Source organism: Portunus trituberculatus, chromosome 40, assembly GCF_017591435.1.
Source record: "Portunus trituberculatus isolate SZX2019 chromosome 40, ASM1759143v1, whole genome shotgun sequence".
Classification (NCBI taxonomy): Eukaryota; Metazoa; Arthropoda; class Malacostraca; order Decapoda; family Portunidae; genus Portunus; species Portunus trituberculatus.
The window spans coordinates 9,932,102-9,955,485 of NC_059294.1; the positions used below are offsets into that span (position 1 = coordinate 9,932,102).

At 35.1% G+C, this 23,384-nt stretch overlaps 1 protein-coding gene across 14 annotated transcripts; it reads left to right on the plus strand.

The window, feature by feature from the left end:
- The first annotated feature begins 213 nt into the window (after positions 1–213).
- On the plus strand, positions 214–20,170 carry LOC123516014 (ras-related protein Rab-9A-like). Of its 14 annotated transcripts, none has more exons than XR_006678055.1 (8): positions 214–325; positions 933–986; positions 1,689–1,838; positions 9,530–9,721; positions 10,118–10,276; positions 10,535–11,796; positions 12,293–12,373; positions 13,961–20,170. XR_006678055.1 is itself a non-coding variant. In XM_045275012.1 (8 exons), the coding sequence occupies exons 3-7, from the start codon at positions 933–935 to the stop codon at positions 10,610–10,612; spliced, it is 633 nt and encodes a 210-aa protein (XP_045130947.1). In that variant the 5' UTR covers positions 256–409; positions 549–620; the 3' UTR covers positions 10,613–10,619; positions 13,961–20,170. The 14 variants fall into 14 exon arrangements, 8 of the variants coding, with proteins under 8 accessions (XP_045130941.1, XP_045130940.1, XP_045130943.1 ...); XR_006678053.1 differs by having other exon boundaries at positions 255–409; XR_006678057.1 differs by having other exon boundaries at positions 255–409; positions 10,535–10,619.
- The last annotated feature ends 3,214 nt before the right edge of the window (positions 20,171–23,384 follow it).

Below are 23,384 nucleotides of genomic sequence, written 5' to 3' on the forward strand. Positions count from 1 at the left end.
CCTCATCCACTGGTGACGACGTTCTTCAGAGAGAGAGAGCGATATTTTTCCCGAGGCTTAACACCTCAGTACAGTCAAAATAGTTCAATAGTTCGCTTGTTTCTTTTCTTTTCAAGTATTTTTTATGCTACCTATTAGCTTTCCTGATACTGTACTATCGAGAGAGCTGATACGCGGCATAAAAGAATGATATAGTCTACCATGAAATGTGAAGTTTCAATGAGTTTTCTGTGGACAAGTGAGTCACCTGACGTGAGGTGTGACCACTCGGGCCCACTGATCAGCTGGCACTGACACAGGGGGAGGGACACCACAGAAAGAGAAGGTAGTCGTGTTCTTGGTGTCACGTTATCCTAATTAACATTACAATCAACATACACACACACCATCCTCCTGTCTGCACATAGAGGTGAGACTTAATCTTAAGTGCGGACGCCTAGTAGTGAGTGAGTGGCGTCGTGGACTGGTGGCCTTGGTGCGGGGCTGTGTTTGGTGCTCACCCTGTGTGTCCCCTCCCTCGTTACTACCCTTTGTAACCCTTCACTCAGGCACATCGCACAGGCTGGCCACAAGCGACAGCCAGGCAACATAATAAGGTATTGCAGGCCAGGATAAGAAATGTAAGTAGTTCATCCCGGTCTTCATACCATCTACACTATCATTTAAAGTGTTTGGATTTTTGGAAATTATTTGTGATTATTTATAATACCTCACCCCACCCCCTCCCACCACCCACCACTTAGTATCCCAATTCTTCTAAAATAACCTATCATATCAAGGAGGCTGCATCCCCTTTCATTCCCAGCCTCAGCATCAACACCATAATTCTTATCAAATATATATACTTTGATGTTTATGATGAAATGTGTTGTGCATATTGATGTAATTTTAAAGAGGTTTTCTGTATTCTAATTTAAGTTTTATTTCTGCAGATGAATAACACTCACAGAAGACAGAACAGCCGTGGGCGATCAACGGTCTTAAAGGTCAGCATGGAATGTGTTGTCTTAGTTAATTATACATTGTAATGCAAAATTATGTTCCATTCTAGGATTTGAAATTCTGCCTTTAACAAATGTTTCAGTTTCTTTTAAAGAATTACAAATTCTTGTGACATCAGTGTAGTGCTTGGCACTAAGAGATTGTACTGGCCAGGATAATAGGAATTTATGCCAAATCTGTAAATTGAATTTGAGTTCAAGTTAATTTTATTCTATGGTGATGGTAGTGGATGGGTTTTTTCAGAGCAAGCTTATTCTCTAGCCCACCCAGGAAATTAAAAACTAGGTTGTTTATAATGGAAGGACCATGCCAGCTATGATGGGACAACACATACATGCATTAACACACTCCTTATGAATAATTTATTAATTTTGCTGTGGCAAGAATCATTTTCAATAGCACAAACAACACCAATGTGACTCACAAATGAAATGCTGCTTGTTATGTTAAGCAGTACTATGATTTATCTCACAGTGAAACCAACAAATGATTCATTAGGAGTATGTATGCTTGAGCTTGTGTGTGTTGCCCTGTGATAGCTAGCATGGGCCTTCATCTAGAGAGGTCTTGCTTCTGAGCTTCCACCTCATCTTGGATGTTTTAGAAATTGTGGATTGCATGAGAAACGTCAAAATAAGATGAAAAAACTATGACAAATATTTACTTTGTTTTCTCTTTTGAGCCAGGTTGTGATTCTTGGAGATGGTGGGGTAGGCAAATCCTGCCTGATGAACCGTTTCGTAACAGACCGTTTTGATGAGCATTCCTTCCACACCATTGGAGTGGAGTTCCTGAACAAAGAGATTGAGCTGGGAGGAGAAACATATACATTACAGGTATGTCATTGGAGTTATATCATGATTATCTTTCATGTCTCACTCATCCTAGGAAGCATTTACAAGGAATTATCATAGAGTAATTGCCTCAAAGATATCATTTTCCAGATGTGTGTGTGTGTGTGTGTGTGTGTGTATTTACCTAGTTGTATTTACCTAGTTGTAGTTTTACAGGGCCTGGGCTTTATGCTCGTGTGGTCCCGTCTCCATATCTACACTTATCCAATTTTTCTTTAAAACTATGTACACTCTTTGCTGATACCACTTCCTCACTCAAACTGTTCCAAGTCTCAACACATCTTTGCGGGAAACTAAATTTTTTAACATCTCTCAGACATCGCCCCTTCCTTAGTTTCTTACTATGCGATCTTGTGCTTCTAAAGTCATATTCTTCTCTCAGGATCAGTTTCTCATTATCCACTTCATCCATTCCGTTAATCAATTTATAAACTTGTATCAGATCCCTCTCTCTTCTCTGCTCCAAGGTTGGTAGATCCATTGCCTTTAGTCTCTCCTCATATGCCATCCCTTTAAATTCTGGAACCATTCTTGTAGCCATTTTTGTAGTCTCTCTAATTTTCTTATGTGTTTCTTTTATGGGAGTCCACACAACTCCTGCATATTCCAATCTAGGTCTTATTTTAGTACTTATCAATTTCTTCATCATTTCCTTGTCCATATAGTGAAATGCTACTCCAATATTCCTTAGCAAATTATACGTCTCTCTGAAAATTCTATCAATATGGCTAACCGGTTGATTATTTTCTTCCATTGTCACTCCCAAGTCCTTTTCCTTTTTACTTTTTCTAGTTCTACTCCATCTCCCATCTTATAGATTCCCACTGGTCGTCTTTCACTTTTTCCCATTTCCATGACATGGCTTTTGTCCACATTGAATTCCATCTCCCATTTTTGCTCCATTTCCAGATCTTGTTTAAGTCTTCCTGTAGTATTTCACAATCCTCTTTTGTTTAATGACTCTGCACAGTTTCGCATCGTCCGCAAACAGATTTATGTAGCTGTTCACTCCTCTGGCATGTCATTTATATATACGAGAAAAAGTATTGGTGCCAATACTGACCCTGTGGCACTCCGCTGTCTACTGTTCTCCACTTGGACTTCATATCTTTAACTATCGTCCTTATTTCTCTCCCCTTAAGTAATTCTTCATCCATCTCAATGTGCTTCCTTTTAAGCCACCCTTCTCCTCTAACTTCCATAGTAATCTTTCATGTGGCACTTTATCAAAAGCCTTTTTAGATCTAAATAAATACAGTCAACCCATCCTCTCTCTCTTGTACTTTATCAACTATTCTAGAGTAGAAACTCAATAAATTTGTCACACATGACCGACCTTTTCTAAAACCAAATTGGCTATTTGATAATATTTTGTTGTCTTCAAGAAACTCGATCCATTGCTTCTTTATTACTTTTCACACATCTTGCATATTACACTAGTTAGTGATACCGGCCTGTAATTTAAAGGTTCTTCCTTCCTTCCGCTCTTATATATGGGAACCACCTCAGCTCTTTTCCATTCCACTGGCACTGTTCCATTTTCTATTGAGCATTTTATGATGTTGTATATTGGACTTGCTAGTTCTTCCCTACATTCTTTCAGTATTCTGCCTGAGACTTCATCCGGTCCCATTGCCTTTTCCTCATCCAATTCCGTCATCAACTTTTTTATTTCAAGCTTGGTTACTTTAATCTCTTTCATATAGACAGTCTCTCTATTACCCTGTGGTCTTTCAAATTTGGATTCCTTAGTAAAGACCTCATGAAATTTACTATTTAACAGTTCTGCCATACTTTTGGGTCTTCCACCATTCCGTTTTCTCCTTTTAACCTTTCTATTGTTTCTTTTTGTCTTATTTTTCCATTTATGAATCTGTAGAACAATTTTGGTTGTTCCTTACATTTTTCGACAATGTCCTTTTCATAGTTCTTTTCTTCTTCCTTTCTCACCTTAGCATATTCATTTCTTGCTGTTTTGAAGTTTTCCTTATTTTCTGGATTTCTGTTTCTTCTCCACCTTTTCCATGTTCCATCTCGTTTCTCCTTTGCCCTAGCACATCTTGCATTAAACCAATCTTTCTTTCCTTCTTCTTTAGGTCTATATTTGGAACATATTCCTGACCCCAGTTTTGTATATTTCCAAAAATAAGTTATATTTCTCTTGAACCGTTAATGAGTTTTCCATCTCCTCCCAGTTTACGTTTTTAAAATAGTTCTTGAGATTCTCAATATCAGCCTTTCTGTAATTTAATCGGTCTCCTTTGTATGATTCATCTCTATCTTCCTTTCCTTCTTCTATATCCATCTCTAATATTACATGGTCACTCTTTCCCAATGGGCACTTGTATCTTATATCATCGTTAATTGGTATATCCCTTGTAAAAACTAGGTGTGTGTGTGTGTGTGTGTGTGTGTGTGTGTGTGTGTGTGTGTGTGTGTGTGTGTGTGTGTGTGTGTTTCACTGTTTGATCTGCTGCACTCTCTCAGACAGCCAGGCGTTACCCTACAACACTCAGAGCTCATTATCTCCGATCTTCAGATCCTGAGACCAGGCACACACCACACACCACAACAAGGTCACAACTCATCGATTTACATCCTGTACTACTCACTGCTAGGTGAACACTACATGAAGACACACCCAAATATCTCCACCCGGCCAATCGAATCATCCCTCTCTTTAGCGCTCTAACCACTGAGCTACTGTGTGTGTGTGTGTGTGTGTGTGTGTGTGTGTGTGTGTGTGTGTGTGTTTGTGTTCACCACAATTGTCTGCTGGTCACCCAGCCAGTCTTCCCATTACACGAGCTCAGATCATAGACCATCTTCATAACTTTGAGACCACAACACACTCCACACACCGGGGAAAGCAAGGCCACAACCCCTCGAGTTACAACCCATACCTATTTACTGCTAGGTGAATAGAGGCTACACATTAAGAGGCTTGCCCATTTGCCTCGCCGCTTTCCGGAACTTGAACCTGTACCCTTTCAGTTGTGAAGCTGAGTGTGGTAACCACTACACTACGTGGTGTGTGTGTGTGTGTGTGTGTGTGTGTGTGTGTGTGTGTGTGTGTGTGTGTGTGTGTGTAATTCACCTCTCTCTGCTGGTCACCCAGCCAGTCTTCCCCATTATCAGCTCAGAGCTCATAGACCGATCTTCAGGCAGGACTGAAACATCACACACACACACACCGTGTGTGTGTGTGTGTGTGTATTTACCTAGTTGTAGTTTTACAGGGCCTGGGCTTTATGCTCGTGTGGCCCGTCTCCATATCTACACTTATCCAATCTTACTTTAAAAGTATGCACACTCGTTGCAGACACTACTTCTTCATTTAAACTGTTCCACGTCTCAATACATCTTTGCGGAAACTATATTTTTAACATCTCTCAGACATCTTCCTTTCTCAGCTTTTTACTATGCGATCTTGTGCTTGAATGTCATATTCTTCTCTCAGGATCAGTTTCTCATTATCCACTTGGTCCATTCCGTTGATCAATTTATAAACTTGTATCAGGTCTCCTCTCTCCTTCTTTGTTCCAGGGTTGGTAGATCCATAGCCTTTAGTCTCTCCTCATATGTCATCCCTTCAAATTCTGGAACCATTCTTGTAGCCATTTTTTGTAGTCTCTCCAATTTCCTTATGTGTTTCTTTTTATGAGGGGTCCACACTACTCCTGCATATTCCAATCTGGGTCTTATTATAGTACTTATCAATTTCTTCATCATTTCTTTGTCCATGTAGTGAAATGCTACTCCAATATTCCTTAGCAAATTATATGTTTCTCTAAAAATTCTATCAATATGGCTTACTGGTTGATTGTTTTCTTCCATCGTCACTCCTAAGTCCTTTTCCTTTTTACTTTCTCCAGTTCTACTCCATCTCCCATCTTATAGATTCCCACAGGTCGTCTTTCACTCTTTCCCATTTCCATGACATGGCTTTTGTTCACATTGAATTCCATTTCCCACTTTTTACTCCATTCCCAGATCTTATTTAGGTCTTCTTGCAGTATTTCACAATCCTCTTTTGCTTTATAACTCTGCACAGTTTCGTATCATCTGCAAACAGATTTATGTAGCTGTTCACTCCTTCTGGCATGTCGTTAATATAAATGAGGAAAAGTATTGGTGCCAATACTGACCCTGTGGCACTCCGCTTTCTACTGCTCTCCACTTGGACTTCATATCTTTAACTACTGTCCTTATTTCTCTCCCCCTCAAATAATTTTCTATCCATCTCAATGTGCTTCCTTTTAAGCCACCCTTCTCCTCTAACTTCCATAGTAATCTTGCATGTGGCACTTTGTCAAATGCCTTTTTAAATCCAAATAAATACAGTCAACCCATCCTCTCTCTCTTGTACTCTATCAACTATTCTAGAATAGAAACTCAATAAATTAGTTACACAAGACCGTCTTTTCTAAAACCAAATTGGCTATTTGATATTAATTTGTTGTCTTCAAGGAACTCGATCCATTGTTTCTTTATTATTCTTTCACACATCTTGCATATTACACTAGTTAGTGATACCGGTCTGTAATTTAAAGGTTCTTCCTTCCTTCCACTCTTATATATGGGAACCACCTCAGCTCTTTTCCATTCTACTGGTACTGTTCCATTTTCTATTGAGCATTTTATGATGTTGTATATAGGACTTGCTAGTTCTTCCCTACATTCTTTCAGTATTCTGCCTGAGACTTCATCTGGTCCCATTGCCTTCTCTTCATCCAGTTCCTTCATTAACTCTTTTATTTCAAGCTTGGTTACTTTAATCTCTTTCATATAGATTGTCTCTCTATTACCCTGTGGCCTTTCAAATTTGGATTCCTTAGTAAAGACCTCCTGGAATTTATTATTTAATAGTTCTGCCATACTTTTGGGTCTTCCACCATCCCGTTCTCTCCTTTTAACCTTTCTATTGTTTCTTTTGCCTAATTTTTCCATTTATGAATCTATAGAACAATTTTGGTTGCTCCTTACATTTTTCGACAATGTCCTTTTCAAAGTTCTTTTCCTCTTCCTTCCTCACCTTAACATATTCATTTCTCGCTGCCTTGAAGTTTTCCTTATTTGTTGGATTTCTATTTCTCCTCCACCTTTTCCATGCTCCATCTCTTTTCTCCTTTGCCCTAGCACACCTTGCATTAAACCAATCTTTCTTTCCTTCTTCTTTAGGTCTATATTTTGGGACATATTCCTGACTCCTGTTTTGTATATTTCCAAAAATAAGTTATATTCTCTTGCATTGTCTCTGAGTTTTCCATCTCCTCCCAGTTTACATTTTAAAATAGTTCTTGAGATTCTCAATATCAGCCTTTCTGTAATTTAATCGGTCTCCTTTGTATGAATCGTCTCTATCTTCCTTTCCCTCTTCTATATCTATTTCTAATATTACATGGTCACTCTTTCCCAATGGGCACTTATATCTTATATCATCATTCATTTGTATACCCTTGTAAAACTAGGTCCAATCTCGCTCGTCGTTTCCTCTGAATCTTGTGCATTCCTTTACTCTCTGGTCCATCATATTGTCTATCATTAGGTTCAAGAATCTTTCTCCCCAGGCTTCTTCCCCCATACCACTTTCATAATTTTCCCAGTCCACTTCTTTACAGTTGAAATCTCCTACTAATATCACTTTTCTCCTTTCTTTAACGATTCTCATTAGACTCCTTATTGTGTCATCTATCATGTCTTTATATTCTTGATTGGTCCATGAATTTGTTTTGGTGGCACATATGTTACAATGATTGTTAACTCTTTTTATTAATATGCATCTTAACATACAATACTTCTGCTTTTCCTTCCCACATTCCACTTGGTTTATCACTATCTCCTTCCTTAACATTATCATGACTCCTCCTCCTCCTTTACCCACTCTGTCTCTTCTCCATACATTATACCTATTATCCAAGACTATTTTGATTTCCTCATTTAGTTTTGTTTCAGCCAGGCATACAATATCTGGATTTTCTTTCTTTATGTAATCTCTTAATTCTAATTTACTTGATAAAACCCGTCTATGTTCGTATACATCATTTTTAGTCTTTTGCCTTTATCATTTTTAGTTAAACTTGTTCCACTTTTTTCTCTTCCTTCTCGTTTATATACCATTTCCTTATCCTGTCCCCTAGAATTCTCCAAAAAATGCCTTTTTTCCTCTTCTGACCTTTCATTATTTTTTTCCCTTACTGCTGCTGCCAGTTCATTGTATCTCTTCCTTTCTTCCTCATTTCTATTTTTCTTTATATAGATATCCTTGCAGCCTTCTGTTTCTCTAAGTTTTGTTGTTCTATATAATATTTCTTCTGTTGCTGCTTGTGATTTTAGTAATATTTTAATTGGTCTCGTTTTCCTTCTTGATATGGTCCCATTCTGTTTATTTCTTCTACTTCCTCTTCCAAGTTCTGCCTATCTTCGTCATTAGATTCTTCAGTAGGTCTTTGACTGATTTCATTTCTTCTTTTCTCTTTTTGGTCTATATTTTATATTTTTTCTTTTATTCCAAATACGACTACACTCTTCTTTTTTCTGCAATTTCTCTAACTAGATTTTCTTTTGTCTTGAGGACTCCTATCATTTTGTTTGTCATATTTTCTTCTTTTTCTTTAAGTTGTTCTTGAATCACCTCCTGAAAATCGGCCTTATCTTTCTTATCTTGGACTCTCCATGCTTGTACTTCTTTTTTAATCACGTTCTGTACTCTTTCCTCTTCCTTGTTTACTAGATCTTTCAGCTTCTCCTTTTCTTTCTCGGCTTTACCGAGTTCTTCTTCCATCTGCTTTTGTAGTTAGCTACTTCCTTTTTTAGTTCTTCGTTTTCCGCTCTTAGCCTAGCTTCATTTTCTTCCACTTTTCTTATCCTTTCTCTCAGTCTTATAAACTCCTTTTCCTGTTCTTCATTCTCTTTCATTTCCATCTTCTCCTTTATCAGTTTATCTAGTTTACATTCAATATTCAACACTCTCTTAAGTAGTGAAGTAGTCGTCGTATCGAACCCTTCGAATACGCGTTCTCCCTCACCAACATAGTCATCATCAGCCCCTTCTCTATTCTCATGTCTGCATTTGGATGGAATCTCTTTTTCACTCATCATTCCTTAATAATTGATTTCATGGAAAAAAAAAAAAAAAAAGTCCACACTACCTGCCCAGGCCACTGTAAATACAATACAACAGGTATGTAGTGAAGATCAGCTGATCGTCGGAACTGCGCCAGTGCGTCCGCTCTCGACCGTGTCTCTCGTTGTGTGTGTGCATAATACAGCACAAGACATTTTCCTAAACATTTGCTTGTTGGAGTAGCTTCATTACAAATACTTATTCAATAATAATTTTTACCCAGAAGACTTCACACCTTGTATCTTCCTTGCATTCTTCAGTTTGGGAACCACTGATTTAGATAAATGTGGAGTCTGGCATTCTTAACAAGTTTCTTTTAAAGATTTGTACATCAGCATTCTCCAGTATGTAGTGAAGGATTTCTGGCACTTATGCATTATTAACAATATTCAGTTTATCAAGTTCTTGTGGAGAGCCATTCTCTTTAGTGAGTGTGAATACACAAAAACATGAGGACACATCAAGATATCTTGAGACATTTTACAAATATAAATCTTTTATGCTTATGAATCTATACAAAATTTCTAACAAAACGGGTCTACAACAGATTTGGGACACAGCTGGACAAGAACGATTCAAAAGTTTAAGGACTCCTTTCTATCGAGGCTCAGACATGTGCCTTCTCACCTTCAGCATAGATGATCCTCCCAGCTTCAAGAATCTGGATATGTGGAGGAAGGAATTTGTATATTATGCTGATGTCAAAGCTGATTTTCCCTTTCTTGTCGTGGGCAATAAGGTAAAGTGTCCTGTGTCCTGATCCACAAAGTGTTGAGGCAATGTGTGAGTCTCAGCTTTACCAGAGAGCATCATCCTATGATACTTTTGAACTAACTATGGTGGCTTGGAATTTTTAGTTCTTATATATTTTCAGTTTAATTTTTTTTTAGTAAAGAAAACTGAGAAGACAAATTTAGAGTAGGACCCCACAAATACTCTATTCATGATATTTAACAATTAACACACACAAACTCTTAAACTCTGAAAAGCATAAGCTGCATTTTTTATTGTGATATCATTTTTGCTGTTTGTTACATTGTAACATTTGATAACTTTTTTCCATGAAATAAAATATTATGTCCTTTTCTCATGAAATAAAATTCATATCTTTGATGAAAGCCATTGTGCTTACCAGGTTGACTTAGAGAGAAAAGTGGAGCGTGAGGATGCAGAAGCTTGGTGTAAAGAGAATGGTGATCTTCCTTACATTGAAACCTCAGCTAAGGATGCTACCAATGTGGAGGCATCTTTTATGGTGTGTCTCAAGAGATGGGCAAACATAGAGGGCCACCAGGTGAGTCTTTCTAGGAGTATTGGTTGTGTAACATCATGTTAGGATTGGATTAACAATAAGAAACTACAGCTGTATCCAGAATGTATGATAGGATGCTTGTTGCTTGATGCCTTTTTTCTTGCTGTTATTAAGATTTTTATATTATCTAAAACCATACATATTGAACCTATTGCCTAATCTTTCTTAATGCTGGCTCACCAGTCATTAATATATCCAAAATCAAAGCAGTGTACTAATATATCTTTTCATCGACCACAGGAACGACTACCCATGCCAGAAACAGTCCAGTTGGATGGTGGAGGGTCTCATCATCGACTCTGCTCCTGTTCCTCATAGGTGTAAGGTATTTTCATTGATTTATACCTGTACTTATAAAAGCTGGACTCTTAATATACTCGTCTTTGACTCATTTTGCTGTAAAATGAGATATTCCTTTGTTGTACCACTTTTTTTTTTATTTATTTTTTTTTATTATCCACAACCTTTCATTTTTAAAACTAAAAGTATAAACTACTTTTCCATCATTTCATCTGGATATCAAAGTCCATGTTTGATATAATTTACAGCAGTGATTAGCAACTAATGTTTCATTTCAGATATATGTAAATTCATTTATTTAATTGTTCCAAAGCAATGCATGATGCTGGGGACACCAGTATCACTCTGTACATTGGAGCATCATGGAAACACTGAAAAGTTGGTTTTAAGGCATAATAAATTGCCCATGAGAGGCTTTCATTAAGGACTGAACCCCTGCTATCATACCTATAAAATGTGTCTGATCTCATCAGTTAGATCACAAGTACTTGTCAAGGCCTGACTATCTTTGCCTGTCACTTCATGATATGTATTTATATATATACACTCAACCCTTGTAGATTGAACATTTCGAAATTGTATTTTTCCCACAGCATATATCCATTTAAATATTGTTTCATATATATTGTGCACCTTCCATCCGTAGTGTGCATGTCTCATGCTCAGCAGCCCATGGCATATTTGTTTGTAGAGAATGAATTTTATAGGCTGAGAGACTTTATCATAAAAGCTTCTCATTGTCCCTTAACCTCACTACTGTGGTAGTAAGTTTCTGGAAACAAAATCCAAATTCAGGTCAGGTTGACTCTGGTCATTCTGACTGAGACTCATCAGCTACTTGCTCCACAATTGCATATGCTCTCTCACAGGCTTTCAATCAAAGAGAAGAGGAAGAAGACCCTAACATACATAGAAAAATTGGACATAGTGAAATGAATAATTGATGATGGGAAAGCAAAATTATTAGTTGTTACCAGTTTTTATATCAACAAAACCATAAGAGGGACTTACAAGCAGTTGGACTTTATTGTAGCCCAAACTGACACAGTGAGACAGACACAACGATATCCCAATTATCATATCACCAAGACTGAACGACTACTGGCAAGACAGGGATGGTGTAAATTTAGCAGTGGCTTGGAAGTGGGGAGTAAAGGACCATCCATGTTCAGTACCTCCAAGGGCTGGGTGGAAAATTCAAGGTAAGGCATATCATGAAGAATGTTGTGATAAATAAAGTAGGAAGGGATGACCATGCTAGGGCCAGGGCATATCATCTCTCTGTCACAGAGTAAGATTAGTACATACACCGAGGACCAGATATTCTGTATGGATAAAATAGCATTCATGTGGAGAATGATGGCTGAAGAGGCTATCACACTAACATTTGTAGTATCAGCCTGCTTACAAAGTAGGAGACTAGTTTTCCTTACTGCCTTACTCTGACGTGTTAGCTTGCAACAGTTGATTGTGAGAATTCAAATTATAGTGGGTTATATAATTTTCTAATATCATGGTGATGTTTATAATGGTAGAACTCATGTCACTGAAAAACCTATGAAATAGTTTATTTCCTGTATGTCAAGGCTAGGCAAGTGAGAAATTATTAAAAATGTAAATTATCAATATACATGAAGAAGAACCAACTTAGAAAGTCCAGACATTATTTTGATTGTTGTTTTGCTTGTATTTCTCAAGCCAAAGAAGTGACGAACAGCATGTCCTATCCTAAGGGAAGAATGATGGTGGAGAGATGCTGAGATATCACTCATTGAAATGGTGAGGAACCTGTCAGCCTTGCAGGAAGTAAATTCTTCAGATTATAAGAACCAAAGACATTCAGTATTCATTGTACTCCAAGACAAAAAGAAAAGTATTGAGCATGTATAATCCAAATTTAACCCTGCAGGGACTAACCTCAATTAAATTTTGTTTAGCCTAAGCCTGTGGGACCCTTTCTCAATCTAACTTAACCCTGCAGGGTGTAGCTGTAATCTAGCCTGACTTAACCTTACCTTTCATTTGCTTCACAAATTAAATTGATAACAGGATGTCACTAGCGCTGCTGGAAAATATTAATCTCTTATAAACAAGTCTGCCATAGTTGCTGAGATACAAGTCAAAGGCTGCCTTGTGTGTGTGTGTGTGTGTTCTAGGGAAAATTGATGTTAGCATCCTATCTTGAAATATTGAGAGTTGACAGTCAAAGGGAATATGCTTTCATTACTAAGCAATCAGATAAATTACAAGGTAAATATTGATAGCTAATTGAAGCATGTCAGTGTTTATTTGTTATCCACAATAGCAGTAATGAGCATCAATAATGTATTTAATGGATCTAAAGTCATAAAAGGAAATAGTGTATGTTGAGTGGCTTGAATCAATTGAAATTAGGCGCATAGGTTTTGTGAATTCACATTATGTTTTCTCACATACACTATGGATGGTCCCAGTTATACGTTATTTGGAAGGGTTGTATGTATAGATATCTATCCTGACTTGAATATTGTGAGTGGCCATCAGTATGAGTTATTGCCATTAAAATGTCATGCTATACAGAATTGTAGACTGTATTTCCTCACCATAATGAAATTGTCTCTCATGTATTGCCACGGCCAACAACATGTTCATTAGAATGTAAAAACTTTTTGTTTATTTTTTATTGTTTCTACAAATTCACAAGTATTTGAAATGTGTAGAGCTGATGTCATACATGCAGGACTATATTGTACAGATTATATATACTATTTGCTGTGATATGATTGGATATCTTATAAGTAACTTATAAACATATGGAATATTAGTCAAGCATGATGTGTGACTCATGCTAGTTTGTAATTAAACTGATTGGTTTCTGTCATATTTGTAACCGAGTTACTCCATGGTAAAATGTCTGGCACTGTATGGAGTTAAGAATAATAGTACCACAATATTGTGAGAATACATTGTATACTGCTATGGTGGCTGTGTGATTGCATTGCTGATAGCCATAGTACTTGTGCATTCATTGATATATTTTTGTTACTGAGTATTTATTTCACGTGATTGGCTTCAGTTTTTGTGATTATTAATGTCTTCTAGTATTTGTGAAATATGAAATAAGCTAACCACATCAATATAAACCATTAGAAAGTACAAATGATGGTGAGTTATATATTTATGGAAGTAATCAATCAGCTTTTGCCTTAACAAACTCATATGTGCTTATACATTTCTTTTGTTTTGCTTTCAATGAAAAAAATATAACTAATGAATTACTATTGACACTAATGTATTTACATATTTGTTTGCAAGAGTTGAAGAAAACTTTGTTTGCATTTATATCAAGGATATGAGAAAGTCATTGTATTGATCTTTTGCCAACAGAACGAGTTGTGAAGAGGAAAGGAAGATGCTCAAATGGATGTGCAGAAGACTTCCTATCATATGATGTGATGAAAACAGGGGAGAGTGAAATTACTAGGACTTCCCTGTCACTCTTAGTAATATTATCACAGTAGGTTCAACTGTCTTGTTATAAAAATGTTGATTTTGTTGGTTGACATTTACCTAAGTAATGTTAAATCCATTATTATTTTTATCCTCTAAGAATAGTTATTTAATGGTAATTTTTCTCTTTGATGGTGGTTTTTGGTAATACCCTAATTTGTTATATGCTGAAAGAGTGTTAGTTTATTAAAGTTCTCATATCTGATCAGCTTAAGAATGCAGTGGTTGAGATAAGAGAGTCTTGATGGACACAAATATATTTTTACCAAAATGAAATATTATGAAGAAAATCATAATGCTTCCCAAACACGATAGCAGTGTTCATCTCGTAGTTGTCATTACACAATGATGTTTGTTTTATGTTTACTTATTAACTGATTTATGCAAAGAATTTGTTGCATGAAGTTAATGCATCAATTAATTGTGCTTCATTCCGTCCGTTAGCCTAAACATGGTGACATCTAATTCAGAAAATGGATTAATGGATTTGAAAATGTGAAGATAAATACCTCTCTTGCATCGAAAAAATCAACTAGTATTGGTGGAGAATTTCAAGAGTATGTGTATTGAAAAAAATTTCTTTGCAGTTACTCTTTGGTCTAGGAAAATGTAACTTGTGATAGAATCCATGCTCAGGCATCTTGGTATTATTTTTGCTCATGAGAATGTGTTTCATGTAATTCAAGAATGTGATATTACATTCAGATTATGCAATTATTTGAAAACACTTTCTTTAGATTATTTTTATCTTTGACAGTCAGTTTCAAGTACAAAAGACTTGTTCTTATTTGCCATTCTCACAATTAATTTGAATTAAAGTGTTGAATTAAGTACAGAAAGTAACATGTCTTCATAAAACTGTATGTCATCACACCACACCAACACTCTAGTTCTCTGGGATCATATTACATTTACAACACTGCACTGAGTTAGGCCAAATGGAGTGAGAAATAGTATATAATACAAAATCACAAGTATATCATAACCATTAAAAAGTTTCAGCAGCTGACAAAATCCAACTAATGCAAGCACCAAATTTAGTGTGTTGCAGTTTCAAACTTCTGTGACTGCTGAGGAGAACAATTTGGGGGATAATGACTTGGGGAAGCAAGGTGGTGGTGAGTGGAGACGGTGCTGTGTTGTAACCGTTCAGAATGTTTAGGATTATTTTTCACAGATCCACTAGCATCCTGTTGTAAACTCCAGGTGGTTTTGTATTATACACTGTATTGGAAAAACATTGTTATTTGATATTTGACTTATGCATTTAAGTTAATAGATGAATATGTACCCATATTCTGGTGTGCATCTTAAATTTTTTTTTCATTAGCACTAGCAGCTTTAACTGTGTCAATGTCCCCCCTGTCATCTCTTCCAATGCCACAATGCACCTCATCACAGTTTCTTTTGTTCATTAATTGTGTTAAAACCAAAGATCATTTCAGTTAGTTATTTTCTTGTATTCCTTAATTTGGATAACTAGAAATAACAGAAGATGTGATGCTCTACAGTAAAATAGTGCATTAGATGGATATCCGATGTGTGTCCGAATGTCCAACTTTTTCCATATATCTCGGAGAACAATCTAGGATATCAGGTGTTTATATGAGTGGATGATATTTGAGTGTGGATGATTGAACAAAAAATCAGGCCTCCTTATTCCTCCTTTTGATGATGAAATCTCTTTCTGTATTCCTTTATATGAGTTGCCATTATTTGCTGTTATAAAAGTTCAGGGAGCAAATGTAGAATCTATTTATAAGTTTTTTTTTCTCTCCTTGTTAAAGATCTGTTTTAGCATTAATGATCATTCAGGCTTGAACACTAGCTGTAATGATAAGAGATACAGGTATTCTCTGGTATACAATTGGGTTAGGTTCCTGAAAATCCAATAGTAGAATACAAAAATAGAATGAATACAAAAGATAGTAATGTGTTCCAAGACCTTTATACATACATGTACATGTACCCTCTAAATCTTATAAAAATAATGAAATATCATATGTAGATTCAGTTATTGTCTCAAGTAATAAAACATGTTATATAAGTAAAGAAACTCAAGAACAAAGCAGTGAAACAAGATAAATCAAGAAATGCCACTATACAGTGAATCCCCAGTTTTGCAAGGGATTATATTCCAAAGGCACCCTTTAAGTGCTATATTCAACATTATATTGACATCACCACTAAAATAGCTATTTGTTGTTTTTATTAATAAGAAAAATTAGTACAGATTCTTGCTAATGATGATGATGACATAGCTGTGCAGCTTGATGTAATGAACAGAGAGAGAGAGAGAGAGAGAAGAGAGAGAGAGAGAGAGAGAGAGAGAGAGAGAGAGAGAGAGAGAGAGAGAGAGAGAGAGAGAGAGAGAGAGAGAGAGAGAGAGAGAGAGAGGAGGGGGGGTAGTGGGACATTGTCACCTGCCATTCCCAAGATCACTCACTGGCTGTCACACTGTCATAGTTCATCTCTCAATCCTACGGTGGTAACTGAACCATGAAAAGCTTGGAGTTCACTATATTCGTGAGCTGAGCAAATGAGTGTGTACTTTGGCTATTGTTAAAACAAAACCTAATCGATTATGTAGCAGGCTCAAAGTAGTGGAGAATAAATATTATAAAAGTTAAATATAGTATAACAGTGAATAGCATATCAGGGAATACCTGTACATATTTAAAATATAATTTATCTAAGTTGCCTTAATAGTTTAAGCTTATATTCTTTTATAATTTTCCATTATATTCTGTTTGCCATTTGTATGAAATCATATTTTTGTAAAACGTGTCACTGTACAACTAAATTCTTACTTTTGCTGATAGTTTCTTAATATGAAAACTAATGGTGAAAAGTTGCTGCATTTTGTTATTTTGGTTAATTTTCTTAATTTACATCATTATTGTCATCATCATCACCATCATCAGGAACCATATATCCCTTGTTAAACAAGTTACAAAATCAGTTTTATGGAAAAATTGAAGCTTTAGTCCAAACAGAAAAGGTACTTTTTGAATCCAGTATTCCATGTTACTAGCGGAACTCTAAACCTCACATTCCATACGTGAAAGTTATTATTATTATTATTATTATTATTATTATTATTATTATTATTATCATTATTGTTATTATTGTTATTGTTATTAGTACTATTATGATTATTATTATAATTTTTTTTATTATTATTATTATTATTATTATTATTATCATCATTATTATTACTATTATCATTATCACTATTATTATAGTTTCCCTTCACACCAGTACAGGGACCAGTAATGTTGGTGCAACTTCTCACCCATCAAAACTTTCATTCCATTAGTAAAGTTACTGCTCATGATCTTGTAGAACTAGTTGCCACTTTTCATACCAAAGAAATTGCATCTCCTCCCAGAGTTATTAAGTAATACTAATTCTGTTTATTTTCCTAGAAAAAGAAACGTATAATGCAAAGAACTGTGTTGAGAAATAGCAATATATGTGATAAAAAAAGGATAAAAATCTTGAAAAAATTTGCAAAAAATTTACAATGTATGACCACAAAGTTGTTTAGTATATCTTAGCAAATCAGTTGTTAAACAGGGAATTTTTTTTTATGAAAATGTGAAAATCTATTTCCAAAGTTTATCCTGCCTCTTCACTAATGAAAGGTAATGTTTTAAGTAAAATGGCTACATTTGATTTTGAAACTTACAAATTTCAACATTCTCAAGTTCCAAAAGCAAAATTATCAGTTTAGCTAGTTTGCAACCCAAAATGTCAGTGGTACTGGTAAATCGATAATGCGGGAAAAATAGTTATCGAATAACCAATAACCCAGTGCCATTACCTCAATAAATTATTGCGATAATTTATCATGAAAACAACCACCTATGCTCCCTGCGACTCACAATCACTCATTTGTGCCCCCTATGATTAGAATCCAGCCTCCAGAAGCCAGCAGCCAACATCATCATTAGCAGCTTTGATGTGAAATTTACAGACACTCTAAAAGTACAAGTCCTCACTGAAATCAGAATGTGGTGAACCATTGCTTTTGCATACCTCCTCCTTCAGTTCCTGAATGACTACATGACTTTTTTGTGACCATAGTCCTCACCTAGTCAAAGATCTCATCATTTAAGCTTATTTGTGATCTACTGAAATATAAAAACTTTCCACCAAGTGGGTACATCACAGTGTTTCAATTTTGAGTAAGAATTAATTGAAAGCAATCAAAGCTGTCAAAGGTTTTCAATGACTTGAACATCTGAAAGTGTTTATCCTGAGCAGGTTGTAGAAAAGAAAACAAGTGATTTATAGTCCAAGAATTATAAAATCTATGGATTTTATTGTTTACTGTTTCAGAGATTATGACATCATTTTAGCATGAAACATCACATCGTTCAGAAGTGTTGCCATTATTTATATGAAATTTCTCCCTAAAACCACACATTGCCAACCCTGTAATTTCTAGCTATTGTTAAAACAAGCAATGGTGAAGTTTTCAGGAATAGGACAAAAACCCACTGATGTGAAATGAAATTGACTTTATGATAATTTTGATAGCTTTCAATCAATTAAGAGGTGTTCTGGATAAAAGGAAATATTAGGTAAGCTATTCATGAAATCTTGTACAGGCAGCATTCAGGTACATTTTATCAGCATTTGTCTGAATGCTGAAGTGTACATATGTCTTTACACTAGACATATGTATACACTTTTACCAAAGTAAAAAATTGCTGATAGTCATGAAATTTTTTTTGAGCCAAAATAACAAATATGTTTGATATGTTTGAAATAGGTAATAAAATTTTTGTTTTACATACAATAAACTGAGTTTGTTCTGTTATTAAGAAAGGTAATGGATTCATCTAGAAAAATACCAAATAAAAGACTCTATTCCTTATATTTCACTGAAAACAAATGTAGATTTTTTACATAAGGTAAATGGAATGTTTTAAGTGTGATAGGTTTTACTAGTTTATAATTTTGCAGAGCATTTGTAAATTATTTAATGATCAGACGATCACACCTTGATAAGAAAAAAAAAGAAATCGGTATGAAGAACTATGTTTAAGGATACAAAACATGTAGCTTGATTTCAGGTTTTCTTTTATTTGATAAGATTGAATGTTTTATGTGAATGTCTTCACATCTCTTATTCATGTGATTATTTATTATTTTCATATAGATTGTCAAAGATTATTAGTGAATGAGTTTAGTTGTTAAGGCATGAACTGTGGTAATTATGTCTTACCAAACTACCATTAACCTGCACTATGGTAGTATGTAGAATTGGAGAAATAGCAAGGTATATTACAGGTGATTATGACTCTCCTAAAATGTTGTTTATACTCCAGTGGCATATAAAACATAAGCCATGTTTTTGTTTTTTTAATTATCACAATCTGAAGTGTAGGTGATATTGTTTGTAAATTATAGTACAGTATGTCTATATAATACTTTAATTTTGTCTCTTCTTTTATGTTGTAACTTTCTTGTCATGCCATTAAGAATAGGGTATTGAGTTACAGGTACCCTGTATGGATGTAAGGGAATGTATTTTCATAATACTATTTCGTGTTTGAATAATCTTGTCCAATTTGAGCCTAAATTGCTTTTGGATTTTGATTCCCACACAAATATGTATGGAAATATTAAGAGCAACATTTACTCTGATGAATGGCCTTAAAAATACATATATATGTATGTGAGTATGCAAGAAAGAGTTTGAATGTAGTTATTTGAAGTTTGAAAGTTTTCTGGTTTACAAGATAATACAGGTATTGATATATTACTATGCTAAGCAAAAGCTGCAGTGCAGCCTGTTGCAAAATATGTAATGAGATTGATAGAAGGAGAAATAAGGAATAATTTTTAGATAGGGCATCAATGTGAATGGTCTGAATGGCCAAAGAAGAGTTGCAGTTTTGATGAGAATCTGGCACAGTAACAGATTTGTCTAGTCTTCTTAATCATTAAGAAATTGTGTCTATTTTCTTTTCTATAAAGATATGTGATTTTTTTTAGATTATGGTGAATGATAGGTGTTATGTAATATATTTGATTTATCTTGACCAATTAAAGAATAAAGATTTAGTCATAATATATTTTTTCTCATTAACTTCAACTTTGTATTTGTACGAAAAAAGTAAGAGGTGGAAGCTAGACAAACATGCATCTTTATTTACATAATAACACTAATGTATCTCTAATGTGTCTTGGAAGGATAAGTATATAGGAGTGGATTCCAAGATCCTTTCCTGCATCCTTTGGTTCCCATTTACAAATCAGGAACTTTGAATGATGTTTTCTTTTTGCTGTGTGTGCATTTTTTTTTTTACAAATACCACATAACTATTTGAATATATAGAATTTCATATAAAGCTACGTTGTCACGACTTCCCTTGCTGCAGCAGCCTGCTGAGAAGGGACAGGACAGCCTAGTGGCGTCCATGCCACTCTCACCCAGCAGGCTGATGCCTGATGACTGAGCCTTGCCTCCACACATATATAACTGCTCCAGATGCCCATTCTCTAAATCACATGAAATAAAAAAAAAATGTGCCTTGGCTCATTTTGGGCTGAGTGTGAAAAAGTAGGATGGTGGTGAAAAGACTGGCTGTGTGAGTAGGTGAATGAGTGAGTGAGCTAGTGAAGCAAGGAGTAACGTGAGTGATGTGAGTGAGGGAATGTAGAGCCTTAACCCTTAAACAGGAATGTGACTCCATCTGGAGTCACTAGTTAGTGGTTATGAAAAAGTGTGCCATTTTTCTGAATCGAGTGTCTGTTGGTCATCATATTTAGAAGAGGACAGACGGGGTCCTTGCTGTCAATGCTCTTTCCTTCCTAAGTAAAGGCTGTGATGCCAGGTGGATCCACAAAGTCCGTTTGTGAAATACGTATTGACTCATGAACATAGGGTGAGTTGGGGATGGATCGTACAACTTTTTTTTTTAAATACTAATCATAAAAAAAACTTTAGTGAATTACGTAAAGTTGAAGTTATTAATATAAAATATAGTCATTTGGCTATGTTGTGTGTATGGCACAGTTTTGGCATCACAATATTAATGGGTGAAAATAAGACAAGAAAAAAAAAAAAAACTAAAGTGTACAGATCGTCCACAGGTGTGGACAATCTGTACAGGCATGTAGGTCCCTCAGAAATTTTTTTTTATATATATAAACAATTAAATATATTACCAGTTTGCCCTCCCATTCCCTTGCATGGGCTCCAATGATGATTTCAAAGTGATTGGCAACATAGATATGTACCTACAAAACACTGCATGTTGAAACACAAAGTGAAAGGTTATTCATCAAACTATATTGTACAAAAATATTGAGTATCAAATTGTTTGAATCACAGCAGGTCATCCTACACGTAGTACACATCACACTGCTTAAACATTATAAAAGAAATCATCATTCTAATCCTTATAGGATGACAAAGTGATAAATGTTGATATTCAGTAAATTGAAGATTTTTTCCAATCACTGAGGATCATCAAAATAAAATTAAACAATCTTTCATTCCACTGACATGTTTTTCTGCAGTACAAAAGTACCATATAGGGCTGGTCTATCCTACAAAGCCATGAAGGCAGGCCTACTTAACATTGTAGGATGCCAGAGTGCTGGAATCTGATGAATCGCTTCAATCTAGGGGTGGGTGCTGGCAATGGAGCAAACATAATCCCCTTCACCTGTTTAAACTCAATATCTCCTTCATCTTCAATGTTAGGGACGATAAAAGTGTCACTCAGTTTACGTGAGGATGTTCCGTACATTTAAAATCCAAGCTGTACGATAAGTCCACAACATGCCATTGAAATGTAAACGAACACCACGCCATTCCTTACGGGAGCACTTCCATTTAATCTTTGTCATATCATCACATACAGGCATATCTTGGTATCGAATACCTTACCATCGCACTCCTGGGATATTCATGAGCACTATAAGCCATAAATTAGTGGCAAAATATTACATCAGACATGCACAAAACAAGAAAACGAACCTGGTCATGACAGCGCGCGGCGTGGAGCATCAATGGCGGGTGTCAGCTGTGCGCCTCCGTTTTCTTTTTCGGCTGATGAGTTACGAACTTACGAACTTCGCTATTTTCATAAATAAGCTCACGGAGCGTTTGTACGTTACGTCCTCATGTACGATCTCTCCCTAACTCACCCTACGTAGGGGAAAACATTGTTTGTAGGCCTGTATATGTGATATACAGGACCTTAGTGCCTTTAACTCATGCTAAATATGTTCTCTGGGATTTGATAAGAGTTTTGGTACAATTATTCTCTCGTTATACGTGTGTAATAGTTATTATTTTTTTTTCTTCTGGTTTTTTTGATAGGTAAATTTGTCATGTCACATCCCTCTGGATTATCTGATGAGAGAATACAGCAGCTGTTGACTGAGCAAACTGTAGATCTCAATGGTGCAATAGCATTCACTGAAGCCTAATAGCCAGTCACAGCTGACTTTTTTTTTTTTTTTTTTTTAATAGAAAATCACATTTTCAGGAATCGCCTTTGTTTTGTTCAGAACACCACAATTGGGGTGGAGAGCATACGATTTATAAATAATTTTGAAATAATGATTTTAGTAATAAGTTCAAGCAAAAGTTACAATGATAAACCATGTTTTGGGCATGCAGTTTCTGTTTATTTGTTTATTTACCTGTTCATTTTATCAAAATCAGAAACAAAAATTATCCATTTTCATTCGGTCAGAGCACCACTTTATACACTATTTTTTTTAGAAAGAGCAACCATTTTAATTTGAAAATATGTACTCAGTTTTCTTACTTTTCTTTCCAAAGATATCTTATTTATACGCTATATGGCAAAGTCACTATTGTTTCAATTCTTTTTAAATAAATCATGAAAATTAAATATGAACATAAATTTGTATGTTTTTACTTTCATCGTTCTACAAGATGTTTTTTTTTTATTTCATGAAATGTAATATATATATATATATATATATATATATATATATATATATATATATATATATATATATATATATATATATATATATATATATATATATATATATTACTAATAGTAGTAGTACTATTAGTACTAAAAATAAATGAATAAATATATATATATATATATATATATATATATATATATATATATATATATATATATATATATATATATATATTTATTTATTTATTTATTTATTTATTTATTTATTTATTTATTTATTTATTAATTTAAAACACCCTGAAAAACCGTATAATGTCATAGACAAACAAACAGAAACAATTTAGATAAAGAGATTCAGATAGATAAAG